Source organism: Rhinolophus sinicus, chromosome 14 (assembly GCF_057876585.1).
Source record: "Rhinolophus sinicus isolate RSI-liver-muscle chromosome 14, RSI-T2T, whole genome shotgun sequence".
In the NCBI taxonomy this organism is placed as follows: domain Eukaryota; kingdom Metazoa; phylum Chordata; class Mammalia; order Chiroptera; family Rhinolophidae; genus Rhinolophus; species Rhinolophus sinicus.
Window position 1 is genome coordinate 112415882 of NC_142514.1, and position 16118 is coordinate 112431999.

General features: G+C 36.4%; 1 protein-coding gene across 4 annotated transcripts in view; it reads right to left on the reverse strand.

Annotated features, from left to right (window-relative positions):
* Positions 1 to 1260: 1260 nt before the first annotated feature.
* The window catches only part of ELMOD1 (ELMO domain containing 1), a 68862-nt gene continuing 54004 nt past the window's right edge, over positions 1261 to 16118 (reverse strand). The window contains exons 9-13 of one of the 4 annotated variants that reach the window (XM_019715709.3): positions 15562 to 15585; positions 13804 to 13824; positions 12563 to 12613; positions 11302 to 11435; positions 1261 to 2665 (exon numbers count right to left, since the gene is read on the reverse strand). In XM_019715709.3, the coding sequence (XP_019571268.2) occupies positions 2493 to 2665; positions 11302 to 11435; positions 12563 to 12613; positions 13804 to 13824; positions 15562 to 15585 (403 nt within the window). In that variant the 3' untranslated portion in view covers positions 1261 to 2492. The remainder of the gene's footprint in view (positions 2666 to 11301; positions 11436 to 12562; positions 12614 to 13803; positions 13825 to 15561; positions 15586 to 16118) is intronic. The other 3 variants (XM_019715711.3, XM_019715710.3, XM_019715712.3) reach the window with 3 other exon arrangements.

Consider the following 16118-nt stretch of genomic DNA (forward strand, 5'->3'; position numbering starts at 1 on the left):
TATCTTATCATTTGGGATTGGTATATACTTAAGCTTCTTTTCAAATAGAAAAGATGGTGGGTTACCAGGCAAAAGGTATTATTTTTTAGTGCAAGGACTGTGAGAAAGAAAATCAGATTGAGGTCACCAATTTTCAGAAATGGTGCCTCAAAGAGTATTCTTTCAGTAGTGTGAACTGGAATGTGTTTTTATCATAGCAGGAGGGTTTTGGAAAACTTGGAAGAGGCTTGCTATATCATTTATATTTTAAGCAGTCAACCCTTGTTCAATGGAATAAGTATAAGGAGGCTAAGAATGCTCAAAAGAAACACACACACACATCACACATTTTTAATGCTTTTAAAACCTTCTGCTCTTCTTTTTCTCATCTCACTTCATGTTATCAGGTAGAATGCATCTTCCACAAAGAGGTGTGAATAAGACATCTAATAATACTCCAAACTAGAAGGAACTGGCAGCGTTTTTCATCCTAAAATTGTGCAGCCATGTTAAGATACAACAGAGAGAAATCATTCAAGGAGCTGGGAGGAAAAACTCCCATCAACTATCTCTACCTGAACAGAAGAGACAGGAGCTGGTATAAATGCCACATACTATCAAGTTATGTCAGTGACATAGGACCACAGTGGATAGAAAGAGAAAATGCACACATATGTAGGTGACAAAGCCTGTACTGCATATGGAATAATGCCTTCATCTATAGCAGCCACAGCTGTGGTCGAAATTCAGGGCTCCTAAGACAGGCCATTTACCTGGTTCACAAGTTCTCACCTACTCTGGAGGAGCGTATACTCTTGTTGTTAGTTGTGGTACACGTCATGCATTAACCAAACTGCTTCCCTTCCCATTCTAAGAAAGGCCACAGGGCTGTAATAGATGCAGTGCAGAATGCTGCCACCAGGTACATGGTTGAAAAGGAAATGATAGTCAAATCCCAGAGGAACTAGAATGGACAAGGAAACAACAGGTGGCTTAATGTTTCCTTTATCAGTTGTCTAGCAGTAGATAAACCAGGCTTCATAGGAAGTTACAAAGATAAAGGTGGATCTTATTCATTCATTAAAGCACCACCAGGCCTCAAAATCAGTTAAATAAAGAAGCTTCTCAGACATGACACACTCTAATTCCTGGTTACTCTGAACGACGGCGTGATTTATATTCAGCTCCAGGTTGTCTGTCTTTGACATTCTACCCACTCACATATTTGCATATTCAGAAAGTGTACGAGCACAAAAATATTAAAATGAAATCCACTATACGTTACAGTAGAATGACATGTAATTTATTCATACAACTGACAGTTAGGCAGTACTCAAAATTCATTTAAATAAGCAAGTGATTACACAAATGCCTAATAATACTAAAATTGATTGAAGGTATAAAATACCATGGGTATGAAATGCCATGGTAAATACTATTCAACAGACTACAATCATAATTCCAAACTAATTTATGGTTTTTAAAATGGTTTTTTAGCAGTTTTGGACTGATTTGTTCTTCTTCCCCTTCCAAGCAGTTTGTTCTATTGATATAAGGTTGTTATTTTCAAGAAATATTGCAAAATAACATAGCTTAGGTTCCTCTCTTGCAACGCATTTTCTTGCAAATTGTTTTTAATATTGTCTCTTGACAGAGAAAACAAACCAGTCAGCATTCAGTTCCCCAAGCAAAGATGCTTGGATCAGAACAGTGCCAGGGCAGAACTCTGAGTTCTGCAAGAGGCAGGCAGTGAGAAACCTTTTATAGCTATTGAAGTGTGCATACTTCCTTTCTGAGGCTCCAAGCATCATAAACATATTTAGGCATCCAAGCCCGTGAAATTATGGAAATAAAGTAATTCAATATCCGGATGACTATGACAGAATTGCAACCGGGGGTGAGTTACAATATAATTCTGCGGTACTTCAAACAAAAACAGCACCTACCTCAATTTGCTTCTTGTAAGCCTTGTTACATGTTTGTGAAGCGCAGCTATGTTTGCAGGAATGGTTTGGCTTATCATGTGTCTGTCTGTCTGTCTTTATTATTCTAAAGTCTTGTACTTTATTGGAATGAGGCCCAAGCATGAACCTGGCTCGGAAAGCTAGCAGCAATAGTCATGAAATATCAATAAATTAAAAAGCTTCCACAGAACAATATTTAGCTAAATCTCTTACATACAAAATACAGCTAGAGAAATACAATTCGTCAATGCTGAGTTATGAGAGAGAGGAAAACAATCTAAAAAAATAGAAAACTCTATCCACACCTGGGTGTCAAGGCAGGATGTAACACTGAATAACGCCACAATATGAGCAGTCACTGGATGACAGATACTCCAGAAATAGTGGTATCTGGGGATCAGGTAATTATGACCAAGAGATGAAAATACTGTACCAAAAGGCATGCATACAACCACTGTGCGCATTCAGTGTGTGAGCTGGGACCTATGCGGAGTCTAACACGACAATGAGGCAGTGTTCCACGGTATCCATTAAAATCAGTGTAGGCGACTACATATTGACTAAACCTTCCGAGGCAGCAAAGTGGGGGCACAGCGCCATTTCTGGGTTCTGCAGCTGCTTTATGATCCTCTTGCGGAATTTCTCCCTCACACGGTTAAATTCCATTATGTCCATGGGGTCCTCTTCAATCCAAAACTTATGAAACTCGTGCATCAAATAGCCTGTTAGTGATAAGACAGTGATAAGAATACAGGAGAAAAAAACACCCCTGAATCACATTCAAAATCACCCTGAATGTTGAAAGAGATGTCAGGCCAAATAACGGCAAAGATGAGAGCTCAAAGACGAGATCAGAATATTTAAACGAAAGTTTTTCACAGCAAATACTACTGTTAAAAATTATTCTTCAAAACCAGTGCAGTAAAAGCTACTAATCTGCAAGATTTTTGCAAATGGTCCTGGAATTATTCTCACTCTTCTTAAGCAGGAATACAAATCAATTCTGTCATCTCGGGAATATCTGAATCACATGTGGAACATATTCTGAAAGGCCGACAGCGACCACTGCATCCTTGCCCTCCTGATTAAATTAACATAATGTTCGAATTTTTCAAGACTACTCCACTCGGACTTTTTTCTCTTGATATTTGATTTGAGTAAAGTTGTCGATTACCCTGACAAATCAAACAAATGTGTCATGACAATCTATTATGAGACAATAAAAATGGTAAATCAACTCTAAACAATGCAGACTGATCATTAAACTACATGAAATTGTTAATAAGACTTCCTTGCTCTGAAGCTTAATTTCATATTCAAATACTTCTGTGCCTCCCGAATGTTACCTATGAATGATCTGGATTGGGAAAACTTTCAGAATAAATGTTACATATTTGATATGAGAATCTATCCAATATGTTCTGTTTCCCCACTGTGCCCCCTTCTCCACCACATTTAAAATGGAAATGTGAACAGCTTTTTCAAAAAAGACAATAATAGATCTTTGTATGTAGTAAAGCTATTGCAAGCTCAAATGTCTCTACATATATTAGAAAAAATGTATTTGAAGAAATAATCCTAATTAAAAGAAAAAGAAAACCAAACATCACACAGGCTTTTCTGTCTTAACATTAGAAGACAGTAGAAAGTGGGAGGAAAGATTCTGGAACCAGAAACCTAGTTTGAGGCTTACTCTTTCACCTCCTGGGGAAGGAGTGAGCAGCAGAGATGACAGGGAGCTTGGGAAGAGAATTTGGGAACAAACATATTCAATTCTAATGGTAAAAACAAAACAAAACAAAACAAAAAAACAATAGCTTTTGTTTTTCTGGTAACTAGCTACTTACAGAAAATATTTAACATAGTTCCATAAACAGATATTTTAAAATCCTTATTCATATCTCACTATAATACAAAATTAGAAGAGATCTTTGCTCCCACCCCCAACACACTCTTTGAGATGTTGGTTACTTTGACAGACTCACCTGCGGACTCATTCATTACATTGTTAAGTAAGTTTGTACATCTTTAAGTGTATGTGGTCTCTCTACAACTATAGGACGAAGGGAGGCAAGGCGAGAATTTATTTTATTTTTTGGGGTGGTTGATTGTTCCATTTCTTTTAGGATTGGACTGTCTTTGGGCCCTCCACACACATTAACACATTGTGTTAATTTGTGTTAATACAAGTTAACATATGACTGCTTTTAACATCTCTGATAGGGACTCATAGCAACCCTCACCCAAATGCCTCTGGGCCACCCAAGCCAGGGTCCCCTGTCACTGTCAGGGGAACCTGTCCACATCAGAGAAGCCCCAGATCAGAGGTGTCAGTGACCCCAGGAGTCATCCCATCCATCTCTGTTCTATCTGATGCTTGGATTTTCTGAGGCAACATCTTCTGATGACAACACCGACCTGTTCCATGGATGAAGAACCCAATTCTTAAAAGGTTCTTCTTCACACTGAGCCAAAATATGTTGCCTTGTATGTCTTGGAACAAATTCAATGCTTCTCCAATTCAGGTATTTGAAGTGCCCTTTATGTTCCGAGCATCTCTCTTTCCAGGTTAAGCATCCCTATTTCTCCTCACCGTTTCTCACATGACATGACTTGGAGTCTGTTTATCATCCTCCTGGTTGTTTCAGTACACACCAACAGAAACATGTTTCCTCTAATCTCCGTATCTTATTCAAACAAAACAATTCAATCATCTGACCATCTCAGTGATTGGGCAAACTCCTAACGTATCCCAAGAATGGTATGGGGGTCCCTACTAAAAATGCAGACCCTCCCAGATTCAACCAGACATCACAGTTCAGTAAGAGGAATCTCAATAATGTCACTAAAGTTTGACAACCATTGGTGTAGAAAATGGCCTCTTTTTAAGTTCCCTTGGCTTCTTTCTAAGCATTATACTTTTTTTTGCTTCTAAATGAAATCTATAATCATTTATTACAATTTCTTCTTCTTTTGCTATATAAAACACACACATAATTTTCCTGACTTGGCCTCTGAGCTCAAATAAAGACACCTGAGTTATTCTGTATGTAGAGTCAGGTTTCTAACACTTTCATTAAAATCATCTATGATGGATAAAAGGCATTTCATTAGTATCTCATGAGTGATAAGGTCTTTACTGTTCACAATAATAAACAGGCACTGTGAAAAACCATCTTTTAATGAAGAATTCACTTTTTCACAATGTACATAAAAATATTAACTCTCCTACAATGTGCAGGTAAACTGGCAACTCACCTAAAGGTGACCTAGTGGAGCACAGTTTTAGAAGAATGCCAATCCATTTGGATTCCCCATTTTTCTACTTTACATGCAATTACAGAAAAAAAAAAGTTTTTTTGAAAAGTTTAAAAGACAGGCTAGGATAAGAGTAGAGGTGGGGGTGGTTAAAAATCTGACACCATTCTCAGGATCCTTCTTCTTAACGCTACAAAAGTCAAGCTACGAAGCTTGCAGACTGATTTCCTGGGACTCTCTCTATCCCATCAGGAAATTAATTAGAGGCTATATAATATGATTTTAATCAAAATGCAGAAATGGTGGTTTGGCTTCCAGGGTATATATTATAATCATAAAACTCCACTCATTTATATAGCATTACAGAGTGTTCATAAATCTGTTTGGCCAATTGGTCAGTTGGGCCATATGCCAATTAACAAATAAGTTAAGCTACAAGGAAATGATAGAGTTCCTATGCACCCCAATTATCAGTCTCTTGGAGAAAGGGACCCTGGTAGACAATTTCAGAGGATTATTTGTTTGCTGAGGAGGCTAACACAATGGCGTGGAAAGTAAAGGGAGGAAAGAGAGGCCAGGCTGTTGTTTATAGTCTCTTACTTAATTCTTAGAACAGCTTTGTGGGGTAGGTTATGCTGATATACCTTCATTTTATAGATGAGGATGCTGGGCTTAGAAATGATATTTGAATGGGGTACAATGACATGATTATTGCTGGAAGCTGGAAGCTGGAAGCTGGGACCTGAAATCAGCTGATTTTCCACTGTTATGCTAGCTGCCTTTTCCAGTGTATTCTCTTCCTCTGGTTCTTTCCCCTACTGAATAGTTCCTTCTTTTGAAGGTCAAAGAAAAGATAATTCTTTTTCCTTTTCTGGCCATTGTACTTTCCTTCTCCTACACATAACCTTACTTCATTTCAGTGGAGCTGTGTGTTTAGTGTTGCTTTAAACTGAAAGCAATTTTTGTAGCATATGCCTTGGCAGTGTAGTGTTTACTGAATAACACTATGAAGTCAGAATGATAGCGCTATTATATTCTTACATTCTTTTACCTAGATGGAATATTTATTTTGAATATTAATTTGGCATCCCAAGCCAAGCCTACAGTATTTTTTGCTTGAATGTGTCCTGGTTTTGCTTCACTGTATTCAGTTAGCAGACAGCAGAGACATATGCTGGGACACAGGTAATTGCAAGAATATTACGGAGGAGACGTGCAGAAATGATCATGTCTGATGGAGGAACAATGAATTCAACGCACAGTTTGCTTCCTCTAAAGAGGCCTGAGTCCCTCTGCCCATACCCCAAACCACAGGGGGATTGCTGCTGTTTCCAAAACCTGGTGAGGGCCTTGCGAAAAATAATCCTATTGCATGCTTACTCACCTGGGCTAGGGTTCTCTTGGAAGCATGTCAGTTCAGGCCAAGACTAAATTTTTCCAGAGAAACTAGACTCTCTTTCTCCCACAAAAGACATCATCCAATATTTTCGTCTCTCATCCATTTATCCATCTATCTCCATCCATCCATCCATCCATCCATCCATCCATCCATCCATCCATCCATCCATCCATCCAACAAATATTTACTACCTACTCTACCAGGTTCTGTGCTGAGTATACAGCAGAGAAGGAAACAAACACTCCTGTCCTTAAATGTCAATTGCTATGATTCTAAATTTGATTCTCTCCCGTAAGAGTTCCCACACTGTGTGGCTCTGATTTTCTTCTCAATGCTGATGAATCCCAAATTTGCCCTTGTTCAGAGCTCCAGAGCCCTACATTAGAATGCCCACCGTGCAGCTCCATGTGGATTTCCCAAAAGGAACTCATCTCTGGTATGCCTAAAACTAAACTCGTCCTATTCTCTCAAAACTGCTTCCCTAAAGAGCCTGGTAAACAGAATAAGGTAAATACCAGGGGTAGGGAAACAGAACAAGGGGTCTTATTTATCTAATGTTTGTGTTCTTTCAAACGGCTTACAAAGCTCTTAAGATATGCGCCCCCATCTCTGCTCTTTTCTAGCCAACTGTCATTTCTAGCCACCTCCCCTCCCAAATCCTATGCTCTACTCCTTGAATCCACCATACTCTCTTGTGGCCTTTGCCTGTGTCACTCCCTCTGGCTGGACCACTCAGCCATCATTTCCTTATTTCCTGCCACTCATCCTTCAGGTCTCATGGAAAGTGGCCTTTGCTTTGGGGCGCTTTCCCTGACTTCCAGACTGAGTGAGCTATGCCAGCAATAGGCCTTTTCAATTTTAAAAAGGCCTTCCTCAATCACAAAATTCTTCCCACTACATTTTAATTATTTGCTTATATGTCTGTCTTCCTCAGTCAGAACCTGATCTGTAGTAAAACCTCAATAATATTGTTGGAAATGGTCAGAGTGTTATAGGGGTAAGTATAACCATCCAGTTGTCAAAGTAGGAGCTGCAGTCACATATGTATGGAACTTCCAATCTCCATTAACATGTCATACAGTGTATATATTTTAAAATTTGCTCTGTATTTTTATATAAGTTACACATGCACATAGTTTAAAATCAAATAGCTTAACAAGTCTTCTTACAACCACTCCCCCCATCCCCCCAAAACAGCAGTACCTCCTGCCCTAATTCCTTCTTCCCTAAAGAAAGCACCATTTCAACTCTTTCAATTTCTTTTAATTACTGACCATCATAGCTCTAAATGCATATTTTCCGTTACTTGATTTTTTTGACTTCCCTTTATAGAAGATAAAGATTTAGCTCCTTTTCACCCATTACAACCACATTATCACATATTTTCTAACAATTTTCTTTACCTGGTATTAACTACCCTCTTTATTTATTTACTTAACTTCCATTTACTTAATTTAACCCTAAACTATCCTCAAAGTAAGCTGGTGTCCTTTAAATGTGTTCAAACATGGTAGATAGTCCATCAATTTCATATTCTTCAAAGAGTCTTTCCCAAAGCCTTCTGACCTACTGAAATCTGGATTTATTATTTTCAGCCAAATACATAAATATCATCTTGGACTTTTCCTTCACCTTCCTCCTGAAGATTCTCTTCATTTCTCTCCTATGACAGGTTTCCTGCTTTCTTGACACCATTTATTTCTTTTAGGATTACTCTTTTATTTTGTGGAAACATATCCTTTAGGAGCTTCCTGATAAAGGTACAAGGAAATAAAATGTTTAAGACCTTGCATTTAAAGAATGTCTTTATTCTACTCCCACACTTAGTTGGTAAGTTAGGCTGGAATTATACAGAATATATAATTCTATATTGGAAATCATATTCTTTTGGGTTTTAAAAATATTCTCTTAAATTTTTGAAGACATTATTTCACTATCTTCTAGAATATAATGTTGATGTTGAGAAATCCAATATCATCTTGATTCTCAATTCTTTATATGACAGCTTTGGAAATTTTTAGAATCATCTCTTTCTGGTATAAAATTTCACAATGATGTGGATCTTGGTGTGAGAATCTATTTTAATTTACTATGGTGGTTCTTATTAGTTTAAATATAAAAACTCATCCTTTAGTTCTGGAAATTTTGCTTGATTTATTTCTTTGATTCCCTCCCCTCAGTTCTTTTTCTGGCACTGCTATTATTCAGCTATAAGACTTCCTTTATTTTCTATATTACATGTATACTTTTGTTCTACTCTCTGAGAGAGTTTTCAGCTTTATTTGCCAATCCTTCCTAGAGATTTCATTTCTGCTACCCGATTTTTAATTTCTAAGAGCAGTCTTTTGTTTTCTGAATGCATCTTGTTCTTATTTCATAATTGCAATTTCTTCTCTCATCTCTTTGTGGATATTAATGACACATATTTTTGAAGTTTTCTTCTCCCTGTATAGTTTTTATTTGCTTCTAGTGGCTTTATTTCTGCTTGTTTTGCACTCTCTTTCCTGCTTGAGGCTTTTCTTACTAGTCTTGTTATCTAGTGCTGCTTAAGAAATTATTTCAAAATCCATAGGTTTAAAACAACCACTTTAATATAATCATTAATTCAGTGGGTTAGGAATTCAGAAATGCCATAGGAAGGTTGGTTCCACAATGTCCAGAGTCTCAACTGGGAAGACCTGACAGTTGGGGGTAACTTGACAACTGGTGACAGGAACCACTTGGAGGCATTTTCACTCACATGTCTGGCGGTGGGTACTGGCTATCAGTTGTGACCTCATCTGGAACTGTCAGTGAGATCACCTACATATGGCTGCTCCACAACATGGAGGAATTGGATCCCTTACGTGGTGGCTCATGCCTCCAAAGGCAGCTCAGTCCCAGAGAACCAGGCAAAAGTCTTTTCTGATCTAGTCTTGGAAGTCACATAGTGTGAATTCTGCTATTCTCTATTGGTCAACTAATTGGTCAACCCAATTCAACGGCTGAGAGGGACAAGTAAACCTTACCTCTTAGTGGAAGGAGTGTCAAAGAATTTGAGGATATGTCTTTAACCATCACACGCAGACCTCTGATAATCCTTGGTTGTCTGTGAATATTTCTGACTAAATAAAAAACTAGTTGGACTTAAAGCTGATTGGAAGCTCTGAGCACATAGGTAGGGCTTGTTGACTATGAGCATGACTGTAGAGTGATATGGCTGGGCTGTTGCACTGGGGAGACCTAGACATCAGCATCTTTAGCTCGTTTCTCTTGGGCAGCTCAGATTCCCCAAAGAAGGCCCTGCCAATCTTGACTGGCTGCCAAAATTATAGGAGCTGGGTAGGAGAAGGAGCCTGGGTGACTCAGTCTGCATCATCACTTTCAGTATGATTTGCCATCAATTGTACCTGATTCTCATAAGACCAGAGGCCCTTTATGGTCCCCTCTCTAGAGAATAACTCATCAGCCTCTGCTGTCTCCTGGGGAATGGGATTTGGGCCTCTAAGAGATTCTTAACATACTTTTAAGCTTACCCCCACCCTTATTTCCTGAGATACCTAATGCTGCCAATTCCTGAACCTTTTGGGGAGTCTTATAGAATAAATCAGGTTGTTTCTTACCTTTCCACACTACTTATTTAAGATTTGCTCTCTTAGGACTACTCAACCTGTTACTACTTAATCTGTCTTCTAGTGTTCAAAATGAAGTTTTTCTTGCCTTGTCTCTGATTTTTCCTGTCCTTAAAGGTTTATGCTTTCTCAGAAAAATCCTTTATATTAAGTGAAATTTCAAAAGGGAGCATAATGTATGCATTAATTATATCATCTTTAATCAGAAGTCCTGCTTAAGCAGATAAAAAAGAAGTGAAAATCCTAGATAACATAATCACTATTCATTTAGGAGTTTAGATAAAATAAACTTCTGTTAATTTGTGACTTTGTCGCATTTTAAAAATGAACTGGGGAACAGTACTCCCTTTGGTGGATTTGGGGTGAAATACTGTGTCTTAAGCATACTTAGAAAGAGTGGCAGGCCTATTTAGCAAATTAAGAGCAGAAAGAAACATAAGGGGAAGAAAAACTTTGAAATGTTCTTGCTCAGAAAGCCTCAGCACAAGGCCCTGTGCAGTAAGCATGGTTTAAATGACATTTCTTCTTTAAGTTGCCTGGGTTGCTTGATGACTTGGTGGACTAGTTTTCCATGTTCCTCCAAACTAGTTTGTGTCTGGCCCACAATCATCATAATGACATACAGCTAGATTTTAGGATTCTGCCTCTCAGAATGGAGACTAGCTTCCCAGGCTCTACATATAGTCTTGGTCTTTCTTTTCTGAAACATTAGCACAGCTGCAACCCCAAAGGATACCCCTCAGTGAAGGACAGTCTGAGGCTCTGCTTCAGTGTCACCAATACATCCCTTTACTAGCACCTACTCTTAGAGGGTAGCAGTATTGTCAATAGTAAAAGAGACACTTAAGTCAGACCAGAAGTGGATATATTGGATATAATGCAAGGGCCGGGAAAGAGAAAAAATCTACAATGCTTAAAAATGTAAGCATAGGTTTTCTAATGAGAAAAACAACAACAAAAAAAATCAAAACCAAACGTAGGAAGTTCAAAGACCCCAAAGCAACCACATCACAAAGAAATCTCAGGTTTAATCCTTCTCTAGAGTGTTCTATATAAACTTACATTGATAATTAAGCAACAGGACACTTACAGAATGTTTGCTGGAAGTGAGACAATGTTGGAGCTTCTGGGGCAATGTTGTAGAAATGAGTTTTCAGAGCTCCGCTCACCAGTAGATTATATGCCAGGTCAGTTATATTGATGCCCACAATTGCAAATGAGTACCTGTAAAGTGTAAACCAGAAAACCAATTTTATGTCACATATGAAAGATAAGTTAAAAATGTGATAATATGATTTTTAAATGACGATTAAATTATTAGAGTGGCAGGTTGCCCTTCCTTTTTTACCTTCTCAAAACTCTGAATTTAGTGATATACCAGAAAAATTCAATAATGTATACAAGAGAATTGAGAGATCTTATGCTTTGACTTGGTAATTCCATTTCCAAATATATAGGAGAAAAAAAGTAAAAAATTGACAAAGCTTTATATGTAATGATATTCATTACAACATTATTCATAACAGTAAAAACATGGAAACTATTCCAATATCCTAAAAAAGGTGACTGGTGATATAAATTATAGCAGTCTCATATAATATATTCAGCCAATAAAAACTATATTCCTAAAGACTATTTAAACAGGATATAAAACCTTACGTATAGAACAAGCCAAGTTTTACTACATGTACACAAATGTGCACAGAAAGCAGGACAGAATGAAATGCTATTAAATATAAATATGGGTATGTTAGAGTAATAAAATTCGGGGTTTTTTGTTTACTTTCCTATATTTTCTAAATTTTCTATAATAAATCAAATATCACTTCTAAAGTAAGGAAAAATTTAAATAAGTATCCTAACACTGAGGGTATATTCTCTAGCCCCTTTTCTACATGTCTATCAAAAGTTAAATGAAACAATTATTAAGTCCTATCTGGTAATATAAATCCAGCACATTTAAAAGAAAGAGTTCTCTGTTCAGAAATATTTTTAATGAAATGGGCATTATAAAAAAACTTCAGAATAATATTTTTATCTAATAGCCTGATACTTGATAGAAATTCTTAAAAGAAAACTACCATATACAACTCTAAATGATAATTTCTAAAAATAATTTCCATATAGTTATAACTTTCTAAACCTTTTCAGTTAATCATATGCTAAGTAGTATCATATAATCACCACAAATATATCCAAAAAGATATAAACAGGTCCTTTTACAAATTCAACTGGATTACATATTTGCATCAAAACAATTAGGTTTTCATCCTTGTCATCTTGCACAGTGTTCTTCGATACTTTTGTTCTGATTCAGGCTGACAATCTTTATTATGAAATCCCACACTCACCCAATTGCTTTATCCATCCTTTTCTTCTCCCATTCTGCTTTGCTGAATTTGCTGAATGAATGAATAAATGAATGAATTAATGAATGAATAAATAAATAAAATTTAATCTCTAATTGGTACTTGTTCTCCTTTAATGTTTATGTTAAAACTGTTAACTAGATTCAGAGACATACGTAACTCAGTTATCAAACATTAATCAATTTAAATTTATCAATGAAAAAGCCACAATACAATTTACAAGGAACTCAGAAATGGAATTATTTAAAGCCATGCTACTTATCCCCTGTTCACTTTATTACAGTAGTGGGAGGCAGCCCTAAAGGCCAAACATTGATACTCTTTTAACTATCATTAGTTATCAAGCAACATTTCCTCCATGAATACAAAGGTCTGGTATCTCTTTCCTCTAAATGCCATCTCACTCCACTGCATTTTGTTTGGTTTTATCTCATGGCATTTATCCTACTTTGCCTTATTTGTGATGTGTGGCACATAGTAGATGTTAAATAAGTATTTATTGATAATTAAATGATTGAGTTAGTGAATAAAAGAAAGGAGGGAAGGGAGGGAGGGAGGGAGGAAGAGAGAAATTGAAGAAGGGAGGGATGAAGGAATACTACGTAGATTTAAAAAAATCTGTTTCAATAAATGCTATGATGCTTCCTCTGGCTAAGCCAAGACAGTCCCGCTTTTAACCCATTTTATTACTTGAGCTTCTGAATAAGACTGTTTGAAGAAAGGGTTCTATCATAGAAGCATTCTGAAAATATTGCCTTGTGTTCTATTACTTTGTGTACTTGCATATCCATCCCTGCATCCCCGCCAGTACTGCTAATGTCTTATAGGCAGGAACCATACCCATTCTTCCTTGTGGTTAATAGGACCTTCATTAATTGTTTCACACTAAAAAATGTGGTTAGCATTTGAACTACATGAAATTTAAAAACTGGAGTTATTATGAACATTTAGCTTCCATCTATTAAGTAGGAGAAAGGGGAGTTCTCTACAATACACAGCAAACACTACACAAAAAGACACACATGTAATACACACGGCACAAGACCACAAAAACACAATGCAAAGCTGATATTTGACTATATGTACTTTCTACTCTGTGAGTGACTAGCTACAATTCAAAGTAACTGTCTTTAATTCATGTTAAAATATGCCACCTCTTTGTAAAGTGTAACTGCCAAGTAACAACAAACCAACCAGCCAAAGAGGCATCAGAAGATTTTTACCTTAAAAGACTCATATCCAAACTAAAATGAGTTGCATGTGAAATTTAAGAAACTTTGTATAAATGAGTTTATAAGTACCCATTTTCTCTTCAACAAAACTTTATAAATACATAATATCTCCATATTTGTTATATTAAATCTCTATCTGCATTGATAATATAAGAAAAGGTCAATCGACCTCCACTCATTTGATTACCTATTGGATAACCTGGCCCCAAAAGAATGAATCCCTCTCTCCAGGAAACGCACACACACAAACACACACCAACCAACCAAATTAAAAACTAACAGTCAAAATTCTCTTTTTAAACTTGAATCTACTTTTATCCTTCAAGTTACTTCAGAATGGATATTTATAAGAGCAATAATGAATAATGCTTGCTGAAGGATAGACAAGAAAGAGCTTTCCTTAGTATATATTGACTTCTTCTTGTTGAATACCTGAAATAGTCAGGGCCTGACAGCACCTATGTTGATATCACAATTAGTCAATATATACTTCTTTCAGACATTGGTAAAGTAATATTTTCAATACATTCTGATATGGATTCAGTGACATGTACCACCAATACTTGAACTTCATCTAGTCAATTTTATAGTAGCTTGAAGGACGAAAGCATGATAGTTTTATCTACATGCCTGTGTGTGTGTGCATGTGCACACATGTGCTAGCCTCTCTTTAAATAGGAGTAATCACACAAACCCTCAAATACTTACTCTCTGACAGCTGACACAGGAGATAAGACTATAAAACTTTTCTCTGAGAATGGCTGGTAGACAAAATTAATCCCCTTTCACTGGTTAATCAAGAAACATTTTAAGCTTATTGTCACTTGCCCAAAACCATGGAGGATTCATGTCTTCATGGATGATGCTCCTTTGGGAAAGTGCACACAGACTCCCCAGCCAATTTTAATTAGAGGGAGTTCAAGAGTCTCTATATTACAGTATTATGCAATTCAGAAAATGTAGTTAAAAATTAAAATAGCTCAATTTTAACTATATACTACACCAAGAAAGAGCTAAGTGATTTTAGTGTTTTTCCAAAATAAATAAAAGATAAATAAAATAAAAATTTAATCTTATAAAAGAGTATAAATATAAATTTGACAAGTATAGTTTAATTTAATAAACCTTAGTCAACAGAAGCTAGAATAAGTATAATAGTAAGGTGGGAGGTGGACCCCAAAGTCAACCTGCTTCTGAATTTTGAGAATGGTATGATACAATTTTGGACTTATTTAGCAAACATGAACACTAACAAGGAACTTGCCATGCTGAAGAGAAAAAAGTGAAACAAAACCATGATTGCAAAATAGCAGAACTTATAATAAGAGTGATTAAAGCATATCTCCATATTACTATGTTTAATAACAAAATTAGAAATACATTAATAGAAGAGCAAATTTTCTCTGTGCAAAAGAATTCTCAAATAAAATGTCCTTTTCTAGGGAGTAGATGGGGTTAAAGCATATGTGGTGATGTGTTCAGGTTTTAGATGAAGTGTTTAAAATGTTTCTCTAACTAGGTATAGTAATGGCTGCAGAAAGGCTCTTTGACATTTTCTATCAGGTTGGTCTAGTCTGTTATTTCTCTCACTGAAACAGGCCAAATATAATACACTATATTCAATAAAACATTGGGAAATATTTGCTTTTTGAAAAGTTTTCATGAATTTATATAATATTTCTTTAAAAATTATTGCCCATACTTATTCTAAAATAAAAGCAACAAAACACAAAAGCAAAGAAAAAATACCTTATTTCCTCTTTAGTGACATCCCTTCATGTAATCAGTTAAAGAAAAAAATTTAGAAAGGTAAATGAAAATGCAAATAATTTAGAATCTAGAATTTTATTTAAAAAAAAAAAAAAAAGCCTCAGCAATTCCAGACTCTTTCAGCTAACCCCTGATGTCATGCCTTCCATTCTCCCTTCTATTACCTCATCCTGCTCCCTTGTCTCTGCACTCTTTTCCAAACCCTCCTTTCTCCTTCTAATGCCTACCTCCTCAGTCTTCCTGGACACCAGTGACATTATCAGTCCCTTTAAATACATATCTCACTTGAATCATGCCACTTTACATCCTCAATCCCATAATAAGTACCTGACGTTTTAACTGTCCTATTCAACATTGGTCAAAAGGGTTTGGTTGAAAGAGCTTTAAGCCTCATTTCTGGTGGGCTGACTCTCCTGAGAATCTCATGAACAGATTCATGTAGGAGATGAAGTTAATTCTACCTCATCCATAGAGCCTAATCAACTTTGAAAAAAATTAAATTCATTGGGGTAACAATGGTTAGTAAAATTACATAG